This window comes from Phaethon lepturus, unplaced genomic scaffold (assembly GCF_000687285.1).
Source record: "Phaethon lepturus isolate BGI_N335 unplaced genomic scaffold, ASM68728v1 scaffold6357, whole genome shotgun sequence".
NCBI lineage: Eukaryota > Metazoa > Chordata > Aves > Phaethontiformes > Phaethontidae > Phaethon > Phaethon lepturus.
Genome location: NW_010549691.1, coordinates 1 through 27,062, shown reverse-complemented (window position 1 = coordinate 27,062; position 27,062 = coordinate 1). Strand labels below are relative to the sequence as shown.

Sequence of the window (27,062 nt, the reverse complement as noted above, 5' to 3'; positions counted from 1 at the left end):
GAGCAAGGGAAACTTATTGAAATAGAATGCCTGGAATGTGAATATGAAATAAAAAAAATTGGCACTAAAATTGCAACTTATACCAAAGGAGTCGTTGAGGTATGTTCTTTAACATTAACTTCAAGAGAAAAGTAAAAGCTTTAATTTGTTAAACATGGAAGATTGCATTGGACTTGTTTGTCTTAATTACATTATACTGAGCAGAAATTCTTGTAAACTTTATATTCTTTCTAATAGGGCTGCTGAGAAGAAAACACAAAAAAATAAAACAACAGTTGTATATTCCCCCTGTATATTCAGACCTTAAGTCTTCTGTCTGACTATAAAGGTTCATAAAATACTACTTTCCAAGGAAGGGACCTAAAAGATTAAGCCCCCTATGATGGGCAGGGATACCTTCCATTAGACCAGGTTGCTCAAAGCCCTATCCAGCCTGGCCTTGAACACTTCCAGGGGTGGGGCATCCACAACTTCTCTGAGTGACCTGTTCCAGTGCCTCACCACCCTCATACTAAAAAATTTCTTCCTTATATCTAATCTAAATTTAACCTCTTCCAGTTTAGAGCCATTGCCCGTTGTCTTATCACTGCATGCCCTTGTAAAAAGTTCCTCTCCAGCTTTCTTGTAGGCTTTCTTCAGGTACTGGCAGGCTGCTATAAGGTCTTCCCAGAGCGTTTCTCTTCTCCAGGCTGAAAAACCCCAACTCTCTCAGCCTTTTGTCATAGGAGAGGTGCTCCATCCCTCTGATCATTTTTGTGGCCTCTGGATCTGCTCCAGCAGCTCCATGTCCTTCTTATGTTGGGGCCCCAGAACTGGATGCAGTGCTGCAGGTGGGGTCTCACAAGAGCAGATTAGAGGGGCAGAATCACCTCCCTTGACCTGCTGGCCACGCTGCTTTGGGTGCAGCCCAAGATACAGTTGGCTTTCTGGGCTGTGAGTGCACATTGCCAGCTTATGCTGAGCTTCTCATCAACCAAAAAATATTGTAAACGTGGTAGCATTGAGGCATGCAAAGACAACACTCTTGTTTTCATATTGTACATTTATGGAAAGTGTTTTCATACATTTTCATACTTCCCATAGTTGGAAGGGACCCATATGGATCATAGAGTCCAACTCAACCCTTATTGCATGTTATGGGTCTCATACAAATTCTTATGTCAGAGAAATGCAGATTATTCCTGATAAATTGTCACACTGGGGAGGATTTTCTTAGATTTCTGTAGTCGGTTGACTCAGATTACTTCAGACAATCAAAAATAGAAGCCTTGTCAATGTTATCAATTGGATTGGATAGATACCTACAATGAGCAATTTAGAACATCTATTAGAGGCAACTAAAGTTCCTAAAATGGGAAATGTGCATATGCTTCATGGAAATTGATAGTGTTAGTGCATAAACTTACTCCCAGCTATGACTGTTCTCCTTTTGGGGTTCAGAAGTTCCATTCACCTTGTGGAAAAAAAAAAAATTATGAATTCTTCATAATGTGAAACACTACTAATACTACTTAAATTTAAAAAAGGATATTTGGATACGTAGTTATTTCTAAATATTCCTACCACAGTGTATGCAGTTAGAGAGCTTTGTTTGATCTTTTTCTTTTTTTTAATTGCATAACCACCAAAGAACTTAATAATTAGCAAGTGTCTGTTACTGTAGGTAAGGATTTGCTTTTAGTTTTAGTAGGAACCAAGTTTAATTGGCAGTATGGCAAATCCCATTCATAATATTTCTTTGTTTCCTCTCCTTCAATGCAGTTGTAGCTTAGTATATAAAAAAAAAGCAGCTAAGCCTCTTGAATTCACAAATGTTTCACAATTATCAGTTTCTCCTTATCATAAGAAAGGGGAATAGCTGCAGACTTCTGCCTGAAATATGTAGTAGCAGCATGGCTTACCTAAAAGAAATACTCCTTAGTTATAAATGCCTATTAAAAGAAAAAGTTTCTGAAGTCTGCTGGCTGAGGGACTGCCTTCTATCAGAAACACCTCTACAGTTAAAATTTGAAGGAACGTGTAAGAAGTTGTATTCATTAAATGCAATATATGCTAATTAATTATTCATTTGTGTAGGCTCAGCTGGAATTAGTTAAAAAGCTTGAGTTAACCTTAGAACATGCAGTTCAGTTGGGAGATCCTGATGTGATTCAGGTTGTTTGTACAACCCAGTGGAATCTGTGCTTACCACTGCTACAACACAATTTGCATCAACATGTGCGAAAGCCATTGATATCAGTTGCTGATGTCCTTGAAGAGATTGACAGGTAACTTTCTATGCTCTGTACTTTTTTATTTGTTACTTTGAAAGGTCTGATGACTATCAAACTTATTTAAAAGCTCAAGCTCTAGGATGTTAAGTGTCTTTGAAAGTTTTCCACTAGCTTGTAATAAACCAATGTCTGCATATTGCGTACATTTCCTTGTTAATCATTTAAATCTAGGTTCCTTTCAGGCAAAATCTCACACTGTTTGATGGCCTATAGCAAATAGTGAAATTTGTTAGGAACTGAAAAATCCTATGGTTAATCAAAATTATGTGAGAAAATTTCACAGCTGCAGTGTGAGTAAATGTGTTGGAATTAACATTACTTATTTTGATTAAAAAAATACAATTAAAAAATTACTTTTAAAAAATATCATGGCTTCTGTATTACATATCAAATAAGACACTTCTTGCAAGATGCTATTTTTATATCTTTAGTGATACTTCTTAATTGAAAAACCTACTGCATTAAGAAAAAGTTTGGGTTTTTTTAGATGTATTTTGATTAAAAAAATACAATTGAAAAATTACTTTTAAAAAATATCATGGCTTCTGTATTTTGCCGTTATGCTGTACTTAACCATAAGCACCTAAATAGCTTCACCTGTTTCGTCAATTTGAGTGGAACAAGTAAACCTTAGTATGTGGTACTTAAAAGTCAAGTTTGGAGATACACATAGGCTGACTGCTAAGAAAAAAGATCGTAACTTTTGTAGTCGAGCTAGTTACAATTGACATAATCTGTAATTAGAACAGAACAGTAGGTGGTTTCTGATAAAATTATTACAGAGGAAGGTGAGGAATATGTTTTCAGTGTTTTCAAAATGTAATTTTTTAGTTGCATGAAGAGGAAACAGAAGCCTGAAGAAGCAGATATACACATGTATAAAACCACTATATAGTACTACTATACTGTTATTCAGGCATTTCTTATGGTTTCCATATAAAGAGTGCAATATCAGCATACTTTGATACTTACACTAAATGTCATTAATGACAATTTTTCTCCAAAATGTTTCTGGTTAGGTTTTTGGGGAGTTAAGATTTTGGCTTTTGTTATCCATATATTCCTAACAGTCCAGTTGACTCAACCTCAGCTCTGAGGTGGTACTGTCGCTAGAGATTGAATGAAGTCACTTGTCCCTATTAATTTGCCTGTCTTCACTTTTGTTTTGATTGTAGCATTAATTGTAACTACTTTGGTCAGCAGTAAAAGGGGGATACTTGCTCAGTCAGGTTAGCTCTAATGTGAACATACGTTAGTTCTCTGGCATGACATTTGGTAGCCTTGAAAACCTTCCTTCTGTTCTATTTTTCATAACATTGATTTTATTTATCTGATTTTTCATTTTTCTTTCTGGAAATAATCTAAAGTAGCATGTAGAGCTCACAACTGTCATGAACAGCTTCCTGGAGCAGGTGATGGATAGGGAGCATATCTATTTTCATCCTGGAGTCACTTAATTATTGAGGTTCACTTTTGGGTAATTTTTAGGTCTAAGAATTTGGTTGCTGCATTTTAACAGTTTACATTTAAATTCCTATTCCTTAGCATGTTGATCTTGTTGCGTTGCCAAGTTCATATGGAAATAGCTCGTATTGAAGAAGGTGGGGATAGAATAGAGGCTGCTGTGGAACATTTACAAAAAGCTATACATCTAAACAACAGCGGGCAGTATCAAGAACATCTAAGACTGACTTTTAACCGTCTTCGTTTATGCGCTGTGCTGTATAAGTCACCTGAGTGTCTAGAGGATCGGGCAGTAATGATGATTGAACAGGTAATCATGAAGAATAAGGTCAGTAGCTGAAATAGGTTTGCTTATTAAATTCTCGCAGAGGAAAGCCAGCTGCTTAGTAGAACTGCATATTAGTAGAGCCAGCATCACCTTGCTTTCAGCAAATTGGCTGGTTGGTAGCCTTGAAAAACTCCCTGAATTCTCTCTGTAGTGGTTATGCTGCTTCACACTCTGAAGATTGCGATAGAGGATTTTTTCCAGTTATATTCAAAGCTTATTTCTTGGGGGGGGGAAGTTACTAATGAGAAAAAATATAATAAAAAAGAAGCCTATTCATAATTGTGAACAATTAAGATTTCATTGCATGGAACAGTGTTTTAATTAATAAGGGGAACAGTGGCCAAATAGCTCAACATCCTAGCTGGCTTTGAGATAAATCGGTATTATGTCACACTTACAAATGTTGCTAAATAATATAATCTAAAATCACAGTGTAGTCATTGTAAAGAGTTATTGCATCTAATTGTGTTGTGGTGACTCAGCACCTGAAAAAAATCTGATTTTTGTTCAACTGATGGCAACTGATTGTTAGTTGGCTAAAAGAAATTTCAGCTATACACCATTTTGGGATATTCACACACAAATTAAGATGTGTTCAGTGAACCCAAAATCAGTACTGGTGAGTTGATATGTCTGTTGTTAAGGCAAAGAAAAGTGAAGATTTTTTTTTTTGTCTAGTTTTAATGCTTCTCCATGCAAGCTTACTCTGTTTAAATGTTACTTTAAAAAAAGCCCTTATGCCTCCTCAGACTTTGGTTAATTCTCAGTGGACTAGGAATTTTTTCATATTTTGTAGCAATTCCTAGTTATTGCACAACAGATATGTTGTTGCTGATTTCTACATAAATACTGTTCTTTATTTAGGAAAGTGTAACATAATGACAGGTTGTACACTGAGGAATATTGTAAAGATCCATGAGGAGCATGAACAGTACTTTGTATTCAGTTATCATTGATGTATTCATGTCAAGATCAACCAAAGTTCTACAGTCACTTTCAACAACAATAATACTGCAGAATGATGTGTAAGATATATGAAGACACATAATTCCTATATTTTTTTGGTAGTACCAAATTCTTAGTAAGTAAGATATATAAATAAGAATATAATAAAAATGAACCTTATAACAATTAGTTGTTTTCTTTATATAGGCTAAAAGGGGAAAGCAGAAGGATAATGTGAGGAAAAAGAGGTCCCTTCTGGTAAACGCAGGTCTTGCACTAGCTCCTGATTCATTTCAAATAGTCCTTGACAGTGAAAATGAAGCTAAAGGTAATGTACGTATGTGTGACTAAAAGTTACTACACTTGACTTTCACTGCTTTGCACAGTCTTAAAGGTTGGACGCAACATCTAGTGCCAACAAGTAGAGAATACTGCAATACAGGTGAAGTGACAGTTCTGCTGAATTCTGTGGCAAAGCTCCATTGATTTCATTAGGGATCTAAGTTTTATATTGTGATACTGGAAGAGGAAATGTAATTGTTTTCCCCTCTGAATTCATCTGAATCTCATTGTTGTGCTGTAGCGTGCTGTAATTTTATTTTTGCTATGTGCAACTCCTGAATGTTCTTACCCAAGGTCGGTTTTAGGTGGTATTTTCAGAATTTTCACCCCGTGATATTCTGTATTAATTACATACAATATTGGATATTTGATCTGTATTATAACTGTCTTTCTGTTCTAAAGTCTTGCTTTTGAGAGATCAAGTTTTGCACAGAAATATAGGCATGAATTCTTTATTTACTTTCCAAAACATAGATCGTAAACCAGCACGTTCCTTATGCCACAAACAGCTTTGGTTTGTGACTATACAGCCTGCTGTTGAAGAAGAGTGGACAGGGAACAGATTTTTCAGATTGCTTGAACTGTTTTATCTTATCTTTGCGATTAAGAAGCGTGTGACTAATTTAACTAACTTTCTGAGTATACCCAGTATACTCCCAGGGTAGAGATTATGCTGGAGGAAAGGAATGCTACAGAAGGAGTCCTGTAGCTTCTAAAGCAGCCTGTTCGTGCCATGGAAGGCCATGCAGTTCTCTCATGCCATTTATTCAGCTAGCTAAAATGTTTACCTTGCATATTCTCATTTAAAACTTGATCATCTGATGACTTAGACATAAGAGTGTTATTTACAGAATCAACAGTCACACTTCCTGCAGTACATTTAAGTATGTGAAAATTATTTTGTTGGAAAACATTTTCATACATGATTTAAGGTGATAAAATGCATTATATTTGCGCAATGAAGAGAACTAAATGCATGCATGTATTTCAACTTGCTCTTGAATTTTGACTTGACAGCTGTAAAATTATATCCAAACTTCCTCACAATAAATCTTATTACACATTAGGCTGCCAAGATAAACCATTAAAATGGGTGAGATTATCACAATATTACAATTATTACAATACTTTCTATCTGTTTGACACAATGATTTGCGAACTTTTGTTTTGAAAATTTCAGTTGTTCCTGAGGCTGTCATCCAAAGAGTGAGTTTTTTGCTTTCTCCATGACATTTACATTACATAAAACTTAAACATGTTTATTGAAGGAATAAGAAAATACATATGCAACTGTATTATTAAAATATACATAGGACAGGACATCAGATTTGTAGGGTTATTTTTTCTTTTAAGTTGCATCGCTGTGCATCAACATTTAATTCTTTTTTGATATATATGCTGGCCTATATTCAGTGAGAGTTGTACCCATAGATCCAGAGAACAATGTAATTTTTTAATCCACAATTCTTTACCCTACAACCTTACATGGTATTACTGTCATTATGTATTAAACTGCAATTTTAATTAAGCAATTTCTGTCAGTTGATCTATGTGTATAGTTAGGTAACACAGCCTTATCATATGCTGGATAATGCATTGCAAAATATTTTTAAGAAGAATGGTAAGGCACTATGCCTTCCTCTTTTCATTGTAAGTGAATGTAAGTGAACCTGCTTATATGTATTTTTTTTTTAAAGCCAGGAATACTTTATATGTATTTGCTGCTATTATTTGCAAATTTTTTTAGGATGAAATTAAAACTTATCATTCTGCATTACATTAGGGACCATTGCTTAGATTCAAGTGAATGTACAAACTCATTGGATTTCCCAGACACATCAAGTTAGTTGTATTCTAATGCAAAGCATCTCCTCTATGTCATTACACTGCAAAAAATAATCTCTTCTTGATGTGTGAGTACCACTGGAGTAATTTTCTACTTCAGAGGGCCAGCTTGCTCCTCCATTGCATCATTTTTTTATGTTGGCAATGTCTTTGTTTAATATTTTTTCCCAATATCTTGTTCACTAAGTAAAGCAAAAGTCAGTATTCTCAAATTAAAACAAAATAACAAACTTTAATATTGATTGAAAAAATGTTTGATTAGGTAAGTGTTCTTAAAATTCAGCATGAATGTAAACTTTATGTATTACTTCATCCATTTCTCTTGACTGAGGCTAACTAAAGCAATGTGTGTCCTGTCAGAAAAGAGGTGTACTTGAGATAATTTGGGGGCCAAACAAGCATAGATCAGTTTTTGTATGGGACAGCTATATCTGAAGATACAGGAAAAACAGAACAGATGCTGGTGGGGTGTGGTTTTTTTCATGTTGGTTGGTTGGTTTTGGAAAAGCTTGAAAGACTGAAAAAAGAGCTGGATTTCAAGTGTTTCAGAAAGTAGTTATCAATCAATTTGCGTACCCTTCTTGTGGATTTTTTTAATCTCCAATACTTAAAAATTACCTTAAATTCTTTTTTTTTATAAGTTTCTTCAGGTAAAAGTAGGAGTCAAATAAGCTACCTCTGTGCAAAAGCACAACATCATATTAAATGCATGGAGAAAGTTGATGAACATTTGAAGCACTTAAGAAATGAAAAGGACAGAGAGAGGTAATTACTATAGACAAGAAACATCTCTTTTGTCTTGTGTAGAAGTCTCCAACAGGAAGGTTTCTTATTGCAGCTGTTAAGTTACTTGATGATGCCTGACCTGCCAAAGCATTGAAGCAGTTGTGAGTTGTAGCATGCGATGTGGTCCTTGATGCACAATTGAAACTTTGCTGAAGCGTCTTTTTAGGTCCTTGTACCACATCGCATGCTACAACTTTTCAGATAAAGAAATGAAGTAGTCCATTCTGAGAGTCAGAAAGATTAATCTGTAGGAGAATCTCAGGTTTTATTTTGACTATTTGTATAAAATTTTATCATTCTTTACTTAAAAGGAGGAGTTTTCTAAAACAGTCTAAATCCCAACTTGTTTTCAAGACTTATTTTGAAGTTCTCAACATCAGCTTTAAAATATTTAGTTTATAAATACTTATATAAGATATACATATCTTATTTTGTAAGATAGATAATTAGGGGTGTCACACACATTTTGAAATTTCAGTATAGTTACTGTCCAAAACAAGAATTTTGTTGCACTCTTAATGTGCTGAGGGGATTTAAAAAAAAAATTATTAAAGTAATAGTGTTACCTTTGCTACTGAAAAAGAGTCTTCCATTTATTTATTATCAGATTTAAAATTTTATTTATGATGGCCATCATTATTGACATCATTTTTTTGTCAGTCCTGAAGTGTGGAAGATGATCCTGCTTATAAAATAATGTTATGTATGCTTTTTCTTTGGTAGAATTATACTTTGGGCAGATTTGGCAAAAGTTGCACGTAAACAAGAAGTATGGGATGTCTGCCGTGCAGCATGCAGATTTTGTCTCTTGTATGATGAAACTTTGTTTAGGAAGGTAACAAAACCTAAAAAAAGTAAGTGAACAAATTATTTTGAATGTTATAAGAGGAACTTTTTCCTCATTTATTAGTTACTGGAAGGTGTCAGCCAATATTATTATTTTCTTCCCTCCCATTCCGAAATTTCCCTGAGACTCTTGTCTGTCACTGCATGGTGACATACATGGAATATTCATTCTACCTCTGCATCTAGAAATTAGTCAATACATTTTTCTGTTGAAAACGTATTTTGCCTTCGGAAGTGTTTCACCAGTGCTAAAGAGAAGTGCTTATATGAAACGTATCTACCTATCTAAGAAAATAGGTTCATTCCCTAATGGTCATCTAGGTCCATATTATCCATCACTGTCATACTTAATTACGTGAGCAAGCTGAAAAAAAAGTATTACCAGTCATTTTGTATGAGGCTTGCATGGTAAAATTTTTTACCCTTTATTCCCTTATTAGTGGTTCCTCTGATGTATCCAATATTGTTTGTGCCTTGTTACTTGAGGGTCTGCTAAAAACCTGTCACACATGTTCCATAGGAACTGGTATGTTCTTTTTTTCTTTCACAAGTTTTGCATCTCCAAAGTGAAGGTGTCTTTCTCATACCCTGAAAGTTTACAGGGCCTTATAATTTTATCTGTGACAGTTTAAACACTTTTCCTGGGTAGGCAGATCAATCACAGAATCACAGGATCATTAAGGTTGGAAAGGAACTTCAAGATCATCAAGTCCAACCGTTAACTCAACACCACCATGCCCCCTAAACCATGTCCCGAAGCGCCACATCCACAAAGACACTTTTCATCTCTGTTCAGAAGTGTTTCAGGTGGTCCAATCAAAGTTTGTTAGGAGGTTGCTCATGAAGTCAGTTGATGCTTGCAGAGGTGGAAACTCTGGTAGAACTTCACTAGAAATCAAGCAGTAACTGTGACCTCACTGAAGGTCTCCATTCTCAAGAACTGTAGAGTGGCCTCCTGGAAACCCATTCATACTTCCACTGAGTGCTGCATGTTTCTGTAAATGCAAAGCAAACAATGCTGCATTTTCTAGAGCAGTTGAGGTGATCTATTCTGGGAAGTTTCTAATTGTGGGAATACAATTTGTAGTTATTTGAAATGTGAATAATACTCAAGGCAGGAAGAGAAATTTAATATTGACTGGAGTTCTCTGAGAAGTGTTGGCACAGTTCATTTTCATGTTCCACTTGATTTTTCTCTGCTAAATTCTAGGATTAGTGGGTGAGAAAAATGAAAGGTTATCTTTATATAATATTGAGGACAGGGCAAAGATAATCGTTGTAGTGTGAGACCCTCTACAGAGGCTTGCTGGGTTGTCAGGCCTGAATAAGGGCAAATAATTCAAGACGTTCTAGAGTTACAGAAAAAGAACATACCTGTTCCTATTAATGATGCTTTTGGTGGTTGCCCTGAGCTTCTGCTAAGTACTTCTTTCTACCTCTAGTTTGGAAAAGAGATAAAAGATGAAACATGGCTAATCTGAAGAAAGTAAGTATGTGTGATTGGTCTGGGAACCAGGATCAATCCAGTAAAATTATCATCCTGTAGGTTTTAAGAAAACAAACCCATTATTTTTAACAGAAATTAAAAGGTTATTTTGGAATATCGAAGTATGGTTTAAAAAATTAGACAAAGACTAATAAGTTAGGTTTATCAGAGAGTATTGAATTTGATGGTTCGAACAGAACCTCTGGTTCAGGAGATTGCTCGGATGCAGATTCTGAAAAACTGTGACGGTATGTCAGGAAAAAAAGTAGCTTTGTGTATCCTATTTTTTATGCCTTTCCTCAAACACTCACTTATTGGCCAACAATGTAGAGGGAGCCCACTGTCACAGCTTTTATGCTCTTATTTTGTGTTTATATTAAAATAATCTTGGTCCTTTCTCTTCATTATTAAACCAAAGAAAAAGAATGCTATTTTCTCTTTATTGACGTGTATGTTGCTGTCGTGGTTTAGCCCCAGCCAGCAACTAAGCACCATGCAGCCGCTCGCTCACTCCCCCACGGTGGGACGGGGGAGAGAATCGGAAGAGTAAAAGTGAGGAAACTCATGGTTTGAGATAAAGACAGTTTAATAAGTAAAGCAAAAGCCGCGCACGCAAGCAGAGCAAAACAAGGAATTTGTTCACTACTCCCCATGGGCAGGCAGGTGTTCAGCCATCTCCAGGGAAGCAGGGCTGCGTCACACGTAATGGTTTCTTGGGAAGACAGACGCCATAACTCCGAACGTCCCTCCACCCCTTCCTTCTTCTTCGTCCCAGCTTTATATACCGAGCATGACGTTATATGGTATGGAATATCCCTTTGGCCAGCCTGGGTCAGCTGTCCCGGCTGTGTCCCCTCCCAGCTCCCTGCGCACCCCCAGCCTGCTCGCTGCAGGCCAGCACGAGAAGCTGGACTGTCCTTGACTACTCAGCAACAACTCAAAACATCAGCACCTTATCAACATTTTCTCATCCCAAATCCAAAACATAGCCTCAGGCTAGCTTCTGTGAAGAAAATTAACTCTACCCTGGCTGAAACCAGGACAGTTGCCAAACCAAGCCAGGATTTAAACACACCGAGATTTTAGCCACTATATAATGTCCAGCGCTCCACTTCCATTGAAGCAATAAAATTGAACTAGAGGCCATGGATTATATTCATATTAATGTAATTTCAGTATGCATGTTATAACTTGAGCAAGTTATTTGCTGCAAATATTGAAGTTTATGCACAAATGCAGCAAAATCACAGGTAACCAGTACCTTTGAGTGCAATAAATTGTACTGATGAAAAAAGAAAAAGAGTGAAATAGTTTTAAATCTGTACTTGCTAACTCTTTCTGGTGGATTTAAAAATGTGTAGGGATTTTTAAATTTTAAAATGAAGGTGATTTTTTTTTTCTGATTTGCATAGTAATAATAATGGATTTGTTTGTTTGTTTTAGCACAGAAGAAGAAAGCTGATGATGATGAGGGTGACGGCTTACTGAGAGAATCATTACTACCTGCTAAATCATTCTCTTTTGAAAGAGATTTGCTCAGAATATTAGCAGAAATAAGATTCATTAATGCAGAGGTAAGTAGATTATACAGCTGTCATATTTGCTTCATTTAGGTGTTTTTAATGTATAAATCTTAAAGCACTGAAGTTTTGAGTTTAATTATTGTCTACCTCAACAGGGACTAAAGGAAGAAGTAGTTTCATGAAGTATCTTTATCAAAATACTGTGTAGAAGTAACTATAGCAATAGTTTCACTGCAAGTGGTGACAACACTTTTTTACAAGGGATTCTGTTGTAAATGCTTGACATGTAACATTATATTTCTGGATGCTTAAAGTTCCAGCATGATTTTTTAAAACAAAAGTATATATAAAATATATATTTTTTATTTTCTCAATGAAATTATTTCATAAAATTAGCTGTAGACAATTGGAACATTATGAAGTATTTTACATGGTGTTTCATATAGTTGTACATGCCTATACAACATCTGAAAAAGCATTTTGTATTTTTTAATTTTTGAAGAGGTAACAACACTAAGTCACAGTCTATTTTCACAGTGATAACCTGGGTAGAAAATGTATTTTTCTGTATCTTTCCAGGCAACTGTTCATTTATTGAGGTTGCAGGGAATTGAACTGAATGATCATGCTGTACCTCCAGAAGATACAAGGCAGTATAATCCAGGATATGTTTCATATCTTTCTGAAAATGATCCAGAATGGAAGACATACAGGTGCTTTTATTTAATATATAACAAGACCTAGGAACTCTAAACAGATTTTTACTATGACACATAGATGATAACTGCAGAAGTTATGTCTTCTTAGTAAAATTAATTGTTACCAGATGCTTCATATTTTTAGGTAGTCATGGTAATGGGAAAAAAAAAAGAATCTAAAAAAATAATTTGAAATAATTTTTCTGTAGTTTGCTTTCATTCTGGAGTCTGCATTTTATTTTTCATTTAACATTTATTTCTCTGAAACTGGAAGCTAGTATTCCAACCTTAAAAACTATTAAAGCTGTGTTATGTTCACATTTAGACAACAAAATTCTATATTTAAAAATATTAAAAATTAAAATTAAAAAACTCTTTGTCTTACTTTATAGCTCCTATAACTATAATGATGTCTGAGTACTTGAAAAGATACAACAAATTAGTTCAGTTTGCAAAACTAGTCTGTTCCATCCAATCCACTGAAATGAATAAGGGAGATAGAACATAGCAAGTATTGGTTTTTTTCTGGTCTCATGATTATTTCTTGCGAAGGAGGAGAGGGGGGAGAATTCTGAAGATGATATTTAAACTCTTTTCTGTTCACATTCATACTAATTTTAGCCTTCTTGTGACAGTGGTCATGTCCTGAAAGAGTAGGATGTCAGAGTTGTGTCCCTAAGTCTGTTCGTTAAGTCTGAAGATTAAGTAAAGTTTCTCACACTGTCTGCTTGCAAATGTTCAGTAAAACAGGAAAAAGTATGAACTGATCAGAACCAAGGGACAAAGATGATGAGGATTCTGTTCCAAAATTTGCTACTAAGCCGTTTTTGAGGTGACCCAATTAGATTAGAAACTCATAGGAGAAAAGCATTTCAGCCTACAGTGTCCTGTACCATTGTTGACATAGTAATACCCTGTGTCCGTTTGTGCTTTTGGTTTTGTGACTTAACCATGACCATTCCGTATGGTCATTCAAGACTGTATTTTTAATACTGCTTTTTCTAAGTAATGGTACATCTTGATAATTAAGAAAAAAAAAGAAAAGAAATAAAAGTTACTGGAAAAAAAGTTGTTGCATAGACTTAGAAAAAGGTGTTATTCTATTAAAAAATAATTTATCATTTCAGAACATCTGGAGATATGCTTCAGTGCAAGAATACATGCAGTTGTTAAGTGAAAAAGATGCTACCCTAACACTTGAGTGGAATGCCTTACTTGTATCTGTATTCAAGTAGAGTCCTGTCATGGATATTTAATGATTTCTAGCACTGATGTGTGGATTCACATGTGCATTTAAGAAAAACGTGTATGAAGCATGAACTATAGCCACTATCTTTTAAGCTAATAGCATTTGAGTGTCAGAGACCATTCATATTATGTTGATACTAATTCCTTTTCTAAGTCATCTTCTCATCCAAGTAAAATATAAGTTAATGGATGAAGACTTAATAACTGCAACTGAAAAGTAATTAAATTTGTTGTTGTTGTTGATTGAGATGTATTACTGCATATTTAACCTTACGATATAATTCCTTCTAGTGTTGAAGTTTTGGAATAATGACTTCTTTATACTAATTTTATAGTTTATGGATAGACTACTTATCTCAGTACGCTATGGAAAACTTCCAACGTGCAGCCGAAATAGGGGAAGAATTGAATGAAGCCTGGATTGTTCACAATGCTGTGGTGTATATCTTAAACTACAACAGGCATCTGATCTCCTCAGGAAGACAAAGGGAAATTATTGAGTATCTGCAGACTCTTCTTGGAGCCATGAAGACTGTTGGGCACAATGGGTAAATTTAAATGTTTGGTAAATTTAAATGTTTGGTTATGAATGTGCTCTTTTTTTCTAAAACAGAAACAATATTTTTACAAACATTGTAAGTCACTTTGTGCTGTGAAAGACTCTTGTTGCTGGCTTTTAGTAGTAGTAGAAGGACTTTGGTATATACAGAGTAGTTCAGAAGATAAATTTAGTTTTGTGGTGTGAAAATGACTTTTTAATCCTTTCTATTTGTTCTTTGTTACTATTCACTATAAGCCATGTTAGCTTTCAACTAAGCAATATTAATTTCTCTTCATTGTGGAATAGCAACATGTGCATGTGAAACAGCATTTTGTTAAGCTAGTCAGAAAGAATCAGGAAAATTTTCTTAGCCTGTGAGTTTGCAGGACAATTCAAAATGTGTTTGCTCTGAAGTTGAATTACATAGTAAATATAGGTCACTGTAAATATTTCGAATCAGAATAAGGTGATTACTATTGTTTTCCAAAATATAAGAAAAAAAGGAAAAAAAAAAAAGGGAGTGTGCACATTAATAGACCATGAAAATGGGAACATAGATTCCACAGTGATTTAGGTAAATCCTGTTCTGTAGCAAATGCAGTGGGAGAATGATTGACTGTGGCAGAGGAGCTGCTCAAGTCAAAGTCTGACTGTGGAACAAAATCCAAGACATTTTAGCACATTATTGACAATGACCTTAGCACTGGCAAACTGTTCGGAACAGCAGGAAAGAAGGCTCTTTTAATAGTATGAGAGAATGAAGATTGAAGTGCAGTTTGTGCGGAGATGAAGACTGGTAATACCTGCTTCTTAATTCTGATATTTATATTAGCATGTATCAGCAATAATACCTTAGTCATAATTCAGTTTGTGGTTTTGCCAAAAAAAAAAAGAAAAAAGTAACTCCAGCTTAGCAGTTGATTGGCATGAAGAGTAATACAGTGTAATAAGTAAATGGGTTTATGTGGGGGGTTTGGCTTAGGTTAATTTTTTTAGGCAATAATTATTATTTTCATGCATAGCAGCCCACTAATAAAAAATATATTTTAAATGTGTGTCTTTGACATAAATACGAATTTATTTTTTTTTCTGTGAGGAATTAGAAAGAGATTAAAAAATAGGACGTAAACGATGAAAGTTGATTGTGGTTTTTTGTGCGTTTGACTATCTTAAGTGCTTTTCTAATGGGAAAATTTTTTGTAACATCCATAATTTTGCATTCTAAGAAAAATCTAGATTTTCAAGTAGTGTTTATTACTTGAACGTAATAAACTTTATTACTTCCTCTTATTTTGATCTGATGCAGTATGCACTTCTGGTTTTTGTTTTCTTCTACAGAAGCACTGAGATTTTATTGATGTTATGTAATGCTTTGGCTCGGGGCTTAATTCTTTGTTGGATTCCAAAGCCAAAACTTTTTGAGAAGACAAAAAAAGATGCAGCAACAGACAGAAGCAGAAAAGCTGCAGCAAAGAAACATGAAAAAGCAAATGTCATCCAGTCTTTTTCAGTGGATCCCAGTGGACTTTGTGATATCAAAGCTGCCTTAGAGGTACAAAGTCCTCATTTTTGTAGTCTTTTTTGGTTTGTTGTTATGTTACAATTCATATAAATTAAATTGTAGAAATTTTCGTGAAAAATAAGCTACCATTTTTTACAGTTCCTGCCACCACAGGTCCTTCCTCACTGAGGTTCCTTACCAACTGGGGCTGAGTACTGTAACTTCCATTTGCTATATGGGTTGACTTAGTGGAGATGTTGTTAGGCTGAGAGATGCATGTCCAATAATTTTAAAATAACTAATGTGTGGCATGTTCCATACAAAGAGCTTTCAATATTTCTCCTGTGTTTTAGTCTTTTTTTTTTCTTCTTGGTGTTTAGATTTGTGAATTTGCCTTAAAAGTGACAACTGCCATCATACCTAATGAAACAGTACCTATTGCTGCACAACAACAGATCATTGCTACATGGGTGAAAGCAAAACAGTTAAATCAGCAGCAGATCAGACAGAAACTTGGGACTGAGGAGGAGGTATTATTTCTCTGAAATCCTGCATAATGTTGAAACTTTTCTTTGAAAAATTAAATTCATAAATTAATTCAATAATGACTGAAATTATCAATGTGTATTTTCTTCTATATATTTGAATACAACATGTAAATAAATTTTGGCTGTAGTTCCCATAAATGTTTACAGAACACAGAAAATTTTTCACATCAGGCATAGCAGCAAGTCTACATTTCTTAACTCTACTTTATGTTTTTAGCTGCCAAGAATAACTATGGTGATGTTTGTCATATGATGACTGTGTAACAAAGTTGGTTTTGAATTCATACATTTGAAATAATAAAATGGCTACATTAAAATGTTAATAAAAATCAGCTATATCTATATCAACATTTAATATGATCTCCTTATGTATAGAATATGGACCTAGTACATTGGAAATTAATATTTCATTCCTATCTTTTTATTATGTCTATAAAACCAGAATCCCTCAGTGATGTATGGAATACATCGTATTGATGTATCGTATGATATGGAATCATCGTATTGGTACTATGTTTTTTAATGTTGAAACTGTAGTAGTTCAGAGTTCACAATATTAATTAAAATAAACAAATACATAAAATCCTCCATTTTAAGGACACAATGAAGAGAGGAAGACTTGCTTAATGCAAATTGAGGTTTTCAGACATAGTTACTATTACCTTGTCATCTCAATTTATGTCCTTAATGCTTGCAAAAAAAAAAATCTGTTAATGTGAATTTTTTATTTCTTAGAATAATGAAGAAGCACAAAACCCTGTGGCAAGAATTCTTGTTGGCCTAGAAATGTATTCATGTAATGGCTTGGGTCTCATGGATTTCACTGTTCCTAGCTTATCTCAGGTATTTAGTTTTGCTTTGTTATCTCTTGAGTGTTAAGAAATTGCATAGTATAAATGTGATTTTAGTTTCAGTTTTGGATGGAGGCAAAATTAATTTTGAAACTTCTATTTAACCAGTATATCCTTTAAAACTTTCCAAGAGATTGAATAGTTGTGACAGGTAGAAGACTTTCGTAACTGAGTATTTTCATTTATGCAAAAAACAGATAGCATTGTAATACTGGTATTGAATTATTGCCATGTTGCTGTAACAGATTATTTCCATAACCACAGATGAGCACGATGGGTTCAGATTAATTCTGTACAGAACCATACTTCTGACCTCTCATTTTTGTGGAGAAAAAATTATAGCATCATAGAATCATTTAGGTTGGAAAAGACCCTTAAGATCATTGAGTCCAACCGTTAACCTAACACTGCCAAGTCTGCCACTAAACCATGTCCCTGAGTGCCATGTCTGCATGTCTTAAATACCTCCAGGGATGGTGACTCAACCACTTCCCTGGGCAGCCTGTTCTAGTGCTTGACAGCCCTTTCGGTGAAGAAATTTTTCCTAATATCCAATCTAAACCTCCCCTGGTGCAACTTGAGGCTGTTTCCTGTCATCCTATCACTTGCTACTTGGGAAAAGAGACTGACACCCACCTTGTTACAACCTCCTTTCAGGTAGAGGGGTGTATTTTAGGGTTTATATTGGAAGTATTCAGAACTTCAACAGAAGACTTAATGTTATAGTGAATTTACTTTGGCAGTTAGTTTGGTAGACCACAACTACACTTTGTTATTATTTAAAGAATTTGGTGGCTTTTAGATGAGGTATAGTTTCTTAAGTACTTGCTTTTGATCAGTCTTCCATGTTTACTCATGCTGAATAGTGCCACGCTTTTCCTGTGATCGTGTAAGTTACCAGGCTATTCCAGAGGAATAAAGCTGGCATAGAAAGGTTTATACCCTGTATTTTCAAAACAGAGAGTTGTAGACTTAACTGTTTGATTACCACATTTCTAATTTCTACCTCCTGTAAAGATCTTTCTTAAAGAACTAAGATGTATTTCCCCATTTAGCTAGGAATCTGGTGACATTGTCTAACACTTTTGTAGAAGTCCTTCTTTGTAAAGACCAGGATCTGGGTCCTTATAAATATATAGGTATCTAATTCTAGTTGGTCTACAGATTTATGCCAAATATTATGAGTTAGCTTTAGCTATTACTTCAGTGGCTTAGTTTTGGCGAGTGGTATTGTAGTATCCTCATTTTAACCAATTCATTAACAATTCCCATTATCTTGAAAAGATGGAACTTTCTCACTGATGCATGCAAAAGCAAGGAGGACGTTTAGATCCTATAATGAAACTATATATGAAACACTGTTGTTGTAAAACCAGTTCTATCTCCCATTCTTACATTTGACTTGAATTTCAGAAGTCTAGTTCCACTCATTTTGAGAAGAGGACTGAGGGCATATAGCAAGTTCTGGCAGATACTGCTGATCAAAAGTCATGCACACTTACAGCTGGATTTGCATACACTACTATGATACTTACTATAGGGTGAACGATGTGTCTCTATCGCATATTTTGATTGTTTTTGTAACTCTTTGGTTTTCTAGATTTTATCATGTACTTGTTTTATCATGTACTTGTTCCATGTCCAGGTGGGTTGTATGGAAGGTACATCTGTAAGCATGTAAGTACTATAGAAAAAGAAGAGAGCATGATAAAAACCTGAGATTTTAACCCTTTTTTTTTTTTCCCCTCCCCCCCTCCAGTTAGTGAAATTGGCTTTAGAATGCAGTTGGTCAGATTCCTTAGTGGAATTGCAGACACTGACACGACTTACATATTTTGCATATGCATCACGTGACTATGAAATAGTGATGACTTGTTCCAAAAGGATCTTGCAATCTAATGAGAACTTTTTCCACGACAGAGATACTAAGAAATATGAAATGTAAGTAGATGGAATTTTGCATGATACTGTGGTATAGTTGAACTAAGTTTTGAAGAAAGAGTATATAGGGTAAATGTATCTGACCACATACTCAAAAGTGAAAGAATCTGTTTTACAAAGAAACTGTACAGTTAGAGGTGGAAGTGAAATTTTCCTACTTCTGCTGACTCTGTCATTACCAGTTACTTAGTACTGCAGACGATGTTTTAATGGTGCAACATAGCCTGAGTAAAAGGCAGCGTGAGATCCAGATTGTGGATCTGGACCCAGTTCAGGAAGATATATGAATTTTGTTATCCAAGTGAGTCAACAGGTCATATATACATGAGTTTGAGTGTCTTCCTGAGGAGCTTTGCTTTTCTGAAATGGTCTGTGGTAATCATGGTCTTTTCACACTTTTATAATTTCCAAGCAGAAAGGAGCTTATTCTAGTTCTTTTGCTGATGCAAACAGCTTCCAGTGCTGAACTGGCTGTAATACACAACAGGTCTACACTGTTCATGGAACAAGATGGAGCTGTGAGTAATAATAGGTGATAGCAGCTGCTATATTCCAAGCTCTGGTGTCAGGTAGTCGTTATGGTCTTGATTACCACCATATGGGTCTAATAGGAATGTAACTAATTTCTTTAAAAGCCCAGTGTGTTACTTAACTGATAATTTAAAACTTTGATCTCAAAGAAAAAAAAAAGAAAAGGTTTCCTATATGAACAGATCTGTTGGTGGAGTCCTTTATTATAAAAAGGTAATATCATTTGATCCTTCTATTTTTTTATATAATTTCCTCCAAAAACAATGTAATTTTATCAAAAGAGGAATGAATAAATTCCGTTTAGTAGCAATTTGTTGAAATGTAGGAAGTTTGAAATAAACACGTGAAACACTTCAAATATAATCTATTGTTCATTTTTCTCTCTAAAAAATATCTTTAAAAGAATATTCTGCTCTTTGAAATCCATGCTTGTTTGCTACATGGGGAAAAAACAAGTAAAAACAAATAAGATATCTTAGCATGAAATATGTAGTTTCAGAACATTACAGAAATTGACAAAATACTTGCTACATATCTAGCAATCTGCAAACCAGTGAATGATAAAATGTTTGATTCTTTGACAAATGTAGTAATGAAAAATGCTTCTAGAGAAATGGAAGATGAACTTAGTCTTCCCATGGTAAAGCACAACTTCAAGACAAAGAAGGGTTAAAGATTTATTTTTAACTTTTTGTTGTTGTTAACTTGTCCTGTAGAACACTGGTGTCCTCTTGTGGATGGAAATCATAACTGTGTGATAGTTCTCACCACAGGGCAGGATCTAGGCCAACTAGTATGTCTAGGGTTTTGTGTATGGTTGCACGTTGTAACTTAAGACATTAAAAAAATCTTGCAAGTTATATTCTTCTTTTCTTACAAAATCACTATTAACCAAAGCTATAAAATTATTTAATTATTTTTAACTGATTAACTGCTGGGACTGAAATCTACATTCTTTTCTTCTAAATGTAGTGGAATATGATCCAAATAAATTTCTTCAGAGTCCTGTGCATACTTTACCAGACATAGGTGAGACCAATTCCAAAAGAAAGTATCAAAAATGGTCTAATTTTCCCTATTTCTTTTTTTAATTGCTTGCCATGTAAGTCTGACTTTGGACTAATATTTTGTTTGATGTACAATAGTGAATAATGGGGAGAAAACACCAAATCTATTTTCTCCCCTTGCTAAATATAGATAATAATTTTTTAATCTGATTTCACAGTTATTTTCATTATAGCTGTGAAAAAGATATTTTATTTCTGATATCTTCCCACAAAATGTTCAGTTCTTCAAATATTTTCTGATCTTAAAGTAAAATCAGTAGAAGCATTTGTAACTTCCAAAGCTAGAGACATCTATTTAGTAACTACTTGAAAGCATCATTAATAGAAACTGGTATGTTCTTAGACTGTAAGACTGGTACTTCTTGGATTATTTGTCTTTATTCAGGCCTGGTAACAGAGTGAGACAAGAAATGTTAAGCACTACTGCCTGTATACAAGGAAAGAGTATAATGGAACATTTGTCTGGAAGAAAACATTTGCGTGTAGCAGCATCAAAAGCCTTTGTTCAGAGTGCCAGGTATGTTTTATTTTGAGAGGAGACTAATATAAAACAGACCTAAAATTTGATTTACAGATTTGGGGATCAAGATATTCTCTCCCAAGAATGATAAAAATCAAAATAGTTGTGAATTGAAATGCGTAACAAAGGATTTGACAGATTTTTACAGTTTAGTAAATTCATCAAGTACCGTATGTTCCACATAGCTGATCTTGTAATGTTGTAGGATCATAGGAAAATCTCATTAGATTTTCCTATCATTTCCTAGATTTTTTTAAAAGACCTCAGAAAGGCTCTAGTCCAAACTCTTGCTCAAAGCAGGGCCAGCCCAGGGCTTTATCCAGCCTGGTCTTGAAAACCTCCATGAATGGAGACAGCACAACCTCTGTGAGTAACCTGCTCCACTGCTTGACTGTACTCATCATGGAAAAGTTTCTGCTTATAGCCACTGAGTACCTTTCTTATTTCAACTTTCTTGCTTATCCTGCCATCCACTATGAAGAGCCTGGCTGCTACTTCTCTATACCTTTGTTAGGTTATTAAGAAACTTCTTCTCGTTAGGTCCCCCAAAGCCAAGTCTTCTCCACGCTGAACTAGCCCAGTACTCTCAGCCTCTCCTCTCAAGGCAAGTGCTCCAGTGCCTAGATCATCTTGGTGGCACTCCACTGAGCTCGTTGCAGTTTGTCCATGTCTGGCATGTGTTGGGTGGCCTAGAACTGGATGCAGTAGTCTAAATGTGGTCTAAAGAGTGCTGACTAGGGGGTGATAATCAATTCCTTCAACACACAATCTGTTCCTGTTAATACAGCCCAGGATGTTGTTGGCCGTTGTTGCCAGAGTACACTGCTGGCTGGTTTTCAGCTTGCTGTCCACCAAGACCCCCAGGATTTATCAGCAGAGCTACTCCTAAGCCAGTCAGTCCTCAGCCTGTACTGTTGCAGAGCATCATATTAATATTGTGAACTGTATGTCATGAATCCAAAGTGGAGAGATTGTTTTAAAGAATTAATAGGCAGGAGAAGGTGATGCATGGATGATCCATGACTTTGGTATGAATTCTGTGCCATTTGGAAGGAATAAATTAATGAGCAAAAGTAGGCAGTTAGAACTCGTAGAAGGTGAACATGTGATGGCTGATGTGAGACTGTTAACATTGTAATACTTTCTTCCTTCCATTGATCATTAAAAAGAGAGTGATGAATGAAGTTAGACTAGCTAATGTAACAGAACTCTAAGGTGATGTCATGTTGTGGATGAATCTGTATTTTTTAAAATTTGCATGCTATGACAAACACTTTTTCAGGAAGGACTGAGTGTATATATATCCACTTCAACACATTCCAAAAAGAAGACAAATAGTGGTGAGCAAAAATTAGGCCTTAGTAATTCTAGTGTTAAGACATAATGTGTGTAGGCATATGGACTCTAAAAATCATGAAACTATGGGAGAAAATGACAAAGGTCATGAGATTCAAAAACTACTTCTTTGGAAATAGTAAAACTATTCAGTGGGTGATCGTTTAATACAAATCCATAATTTTTAGCTAAATTTTAAAGCTTTTGTGCACTCATATGAGTACTGTGTTGTATCACAATCTGGAGAATTATTAAATTTTATCAATTCAAAGTAACATTTGCCTGGAATATGCTCAAAACAATTTGAATGCCACTTGTGTTACAGTGGTACTGTGCTATGCAAAATCCTTTGCATTTTAGTAATTGTTTTGTTCTATTTTTAAATGTGTTTAGGATGAGAAATTAACATAATAGGAAGCAAAAAAAGTAGATTATTCCAATGAGAACGTCTCAAGTAGATTTCTACTATTTCTTTAAATGAAGGCTCTTGAGCTGGGATTACACAGAAATACAATAAAACCATCAATATGGTACTTGTTTATCACTACTTCTGCTGAATGTGTGAAGGTGTTTTGTATATAAAAATGGAAAATATCTTTTGTATGAAACTCATGTGCTAACCCTTTATTACTAAGATTATATATGGTTGTGCCTAGATCAGGTAAACACGGATATTTGTAGAAGTAAAATCCTTTATTTTGACTCAAGTGTGATTGTTTTCCTTCATTAAGTTGTTCTTCACTTTCTTCAGGTATGCAGGTGAAGCTGGAAATTATTCCCTTGTAATGTTTGCAGCTAGACACTTTTGGAATACGTGTTTACCTTTGCTGGGTTCTCCACATGACAGAGAGCAGTTTAAACAACCTATTGAAATAATTCTTAAATATATAATTAAAGCAGAATCTAAAAATAAACAGGTAAGAATATCTAAAAGGTATTGCTAATTGTGCTTGTGTTTAGTGATTGGTACTTACGATAAAGAAGAATTTTGGATTGCTCTGAAGCTCTGGGTGCATACTTCAAGATAACTTTCCTAAGAGGGGAAAGTGACTTATTTATCATAACCACATAAATGGTTTCTTACCTGCATTCACAAAGCACACATTCACACATACAGGGAATCACATACTTTTTTTTTTTTTTCTTCCATTTGGTGGTTCTTCTGGTTTTAGGCAATTGTCAGACTTGCAACAGTTTTCTGCAAAATAATTTGCTGTCTGAAGTGCTGTAGTGTTTCACTTTGTGAAGCTTACAAAAGGCAATGTTTAGAAAATAGTCAAAAGAAAAGCAGGAAAAAATCTGTCACTTCTGGAAAAGGTGGTAATAGATCGTAAAAGACAAACTCAGGAAAACAGTGTAACTAAATGAAGATTCCCCACACCTGCAGATTCAAATTTCTCTTTCACCTGCAAAAAGGAATTTTAACTTTGCATATCTTCAGTTTTTTAACAGAATTTTTAGCAGTTTGGCAGTAGGAAGGAGTTATAATTCAAACTGTACTGGGAATTGGTGATAAAACTAGATACTTGTTGATTATGAACAGCATGCATAAACTGAAGAAGTCATCCTCTCAAAACAATATGTAGGTGATGTTTATCATGTAAGACATCTCGCCATATGAGATTTCTTTTGCACACTGAAACATCCCTACACATTTACAATTTTTCTTACTTAAAATTCCCCAGAGCTGATCCATTTCTTTTTGCAAGTTTGATTTACATGCCAGTGAAGCTGATGTGAGTTTTCCTGTGCATTTCCATGGGCTCAATTTCAGTTAGAGCCTGAAACATTTATTAATAACTCTTGCATTCAAGCTCAGTGGTACCAATATGAGCCTGCATCTCAGATCATCAAGCAGGGAGGTATAAAAATAGAAAACTTAATTTTGATTTCTCTTCAAGCCATGTATAAATCAGAACTAATCAGAGATGATGACTGTTCTGCTTGATTCTGGGTGTGTAGGAGTCAGAACTGATGAGAACACTGTGTACTTGGAAGCACAGTGAAGACTGTAAACTTAATGGAACTTTGACAGTGTTTGGATATATATCAGTAATTGCCCATAGGCACAGTTCTAAAGGTTTAGTTATTTGCAGAGATTATATATTTAAAACCAATAAAAAGGAGTACTTCATTATGTGTATATAGTTAACGCACTACCACAGCATATTTTCAGAGTGAACCCTTAATAAGTAGTATTAAAAAGCAAGACATTAATGTAGATAATGAAAGTATACAGTTATAGATAGTATAGACTTTATGCCTGAAAATGATAGTATTAGTTAGAAAAAATATTTCCTATAAACAGAGCATTCTATATTTCATCATTTCTGGAGTTACTGAACTTTTTTAATCTACTGTAGTAACCATTGTAAGAGGCAGGAGGTGGTCTCCAGTGATCCTTGATCAGGCTAACTCTAGGCAATTTTTTAATGCAGTCACATATGGAGAAGCATATACCAGAAGATAACTTTTAGTTTAGTTCAGCAAGGCAATGGTTCACTTATTTGAGATATGTACCAGCCTGACAACTAAAAATGGGTTAAAACAAAAGTAAAGTAAAAGCAAGTACTACAAAAGCTTTGCCACTGCTATTACTAGCTTTCTTAAAACAAGATTACAGATTGGTTTTTGAAATCTGGAATTGAAGCTGTCCTTTGCCCTCATGTTACTTCCACAGAATAATAAAATCATAGAATGGTTTGGGTTGGAAGGGACCTTTAAAGGTACCTAGTCCAACCCCTCTGTCATGCGCATCTTTCACCAGATCAAGTTGCTCAAAGCCCCGCTCAGCCCGACGTTGAACATTTCCAAAGATGGGGCATCCACAACTTCTCTGGACAACCTACTCCAGTGTCTCACCACCCTCATCGTAAAAAGTCCCTCCCTTATTTCCAATCTTAAACCTACCCTCTTTCAGTTTAAAACCATTGCCCCTTGTCATGTCACTTACGGGCCTTGGTAAAAAATCTTTCTCCATATGTCTTGGAAGATCCCTTTCTATATTGAAAGGCTGCAATAAGGTCTCCTCAGAGCCTTCTCTTCTCCACACTGTACAACCCCAACTTTCTCAGCCTGTCCTCATAGGAGAGGTGTTCCACCCCTCTGAGCATTATCGTGGCCCTCCTCTGGACCCTCTCTAGCAGGTCCATGTCTTTCTTGTAATGAGGATCCCAGAACTGGATGCATTATTCCAGGGGAAGTCTCACCAGAGTGGAACAGAGGGGCAGAATCCCCTCCCTCAACCTGCTGGCCACGCTGCTTTTGGTGCAGACCAGGATACTATTCATCCACCAGTATCTCTAAGTCCTTCACCACAGGACTGCTCTCAATTCATTCCCCCGTCTGCACTGATATTGGGGATTGCCCTGACCCAGGTGCAGGACCTTGCACTTGGCCTTGTTGAATTTCACAAGGTTCCCACAGGCCCACTCCTCAAGCCTGTCAAGGTCCCTCTGGATGACATCCGTTCCCTCTAGTGAATCAACTGCACCACTCAGCTTGGTGTCACCAGCAAATTTGCTGAGAGTGCACTCAATATCATTGTCTATGTCACTGATGAAGATACCTGCTGGAAAAGTAGCATGGTGAGCTGTAGGCAATCCAGGAGTCTCCTGGAGTGCATTGAGGATAACTTCTTAAGCCAGGTGACAGACAGCCATGCCAGAGGGGGTGTGATACTGGACCTGTTGGTCACTGACAGAAGTGAGCTAATCAGTGTTGTCAAGATTGGAGGCAGCCTCGGCTGCAGGGGTCATGCACTGGTGAAGTTCTCAATCCTGAGGGTTATGGGGCAGGTGAAGAGTAACGTCACGACCCTGAATTTTAGGAAAGCAAACTTAGAGCTCTTCCAGGATTTAGTGAATAGGACCTCCTGGGAAACTGCCGTCAGGGACAAGCGAGCAGAACAGAGCTGGCAGATCTTTTAAGGACTCGTTCCATAGAGCGCAAGAGCTCTCGATCCCCACATGTAAGAAATCAGGAAAGGAAGGCAAGAGACCGGCATGGCTGAGTGGAGACCTGCTGGTCAAACTAAAGGGCAAAAGAAGGAAATGTATAGGCAATGGGGGCATGGACAGGTATCCTGGGAAGAGTATGAGGATGATGCCTGGTTGTGTAGGGATTGGATTAGGAAGGCCAGGCATGGCTGGAGCCAAACTTTGCAAGGGATGCTAGGAGAAATAAGAAGGGCTTCTAGAGGTATGTCAGCCAGAAAAGGAAGGTCAAAGAAAGTGTACTCCCCTGGTGAACACAACTGATAAACTGGTAACAATGCACAAGGAGAAGGCTGAGGTACTCAACAACTCCTTTGCCTCAGTCTTCACTGGCAATCTCTCTTCCCACACCTCTCGAGGGGATGGCCTGCAGGATGGGGACTTGAGGCACAAAGTCCAGTCCCTCCCACAGTAAGGGAAGATCAGGTTCATGACCATCTGAGGAACC

At 35.8% G+C, this 27,062-nt stretch overlaps 1 protein-coding gene across 1 annotated transcript; it reads left to right on the top strand.

The window, feature by feature from the left end:
• Positions 1–23,472, top strand: CFAP46 (cilia and flagella associated protein 46; the record flags this gene model as incomplete). The annotated part of the gene is made up of 18 exons (XM_010290328.1): positions 1–99; positions 2,077–2,267; positions 3,819–4,047; positions 5,218–5,338; positions 7,839–7,962; positions 8,707–8,808; positions 9,637–9,650; positions 10,890–10,931; positions 11,774–11,889; positions 12,418–12,551; positions 14,120–14,332; positions 15,664–15,766; positions 15,827–15,877; positions 16,207–16,356; positions 17,110–17,217; positions 18,985–19,166; positions 21,150–21,281; positions 23,371–23,472. Coding segments are annotated over 18 exons (2,213 nt in total), but the record flags the coding sequence as incomplete, so codon positions are not given.
• Positions 23,473–27,062: the final 3,590 nt, after the last annotated feature.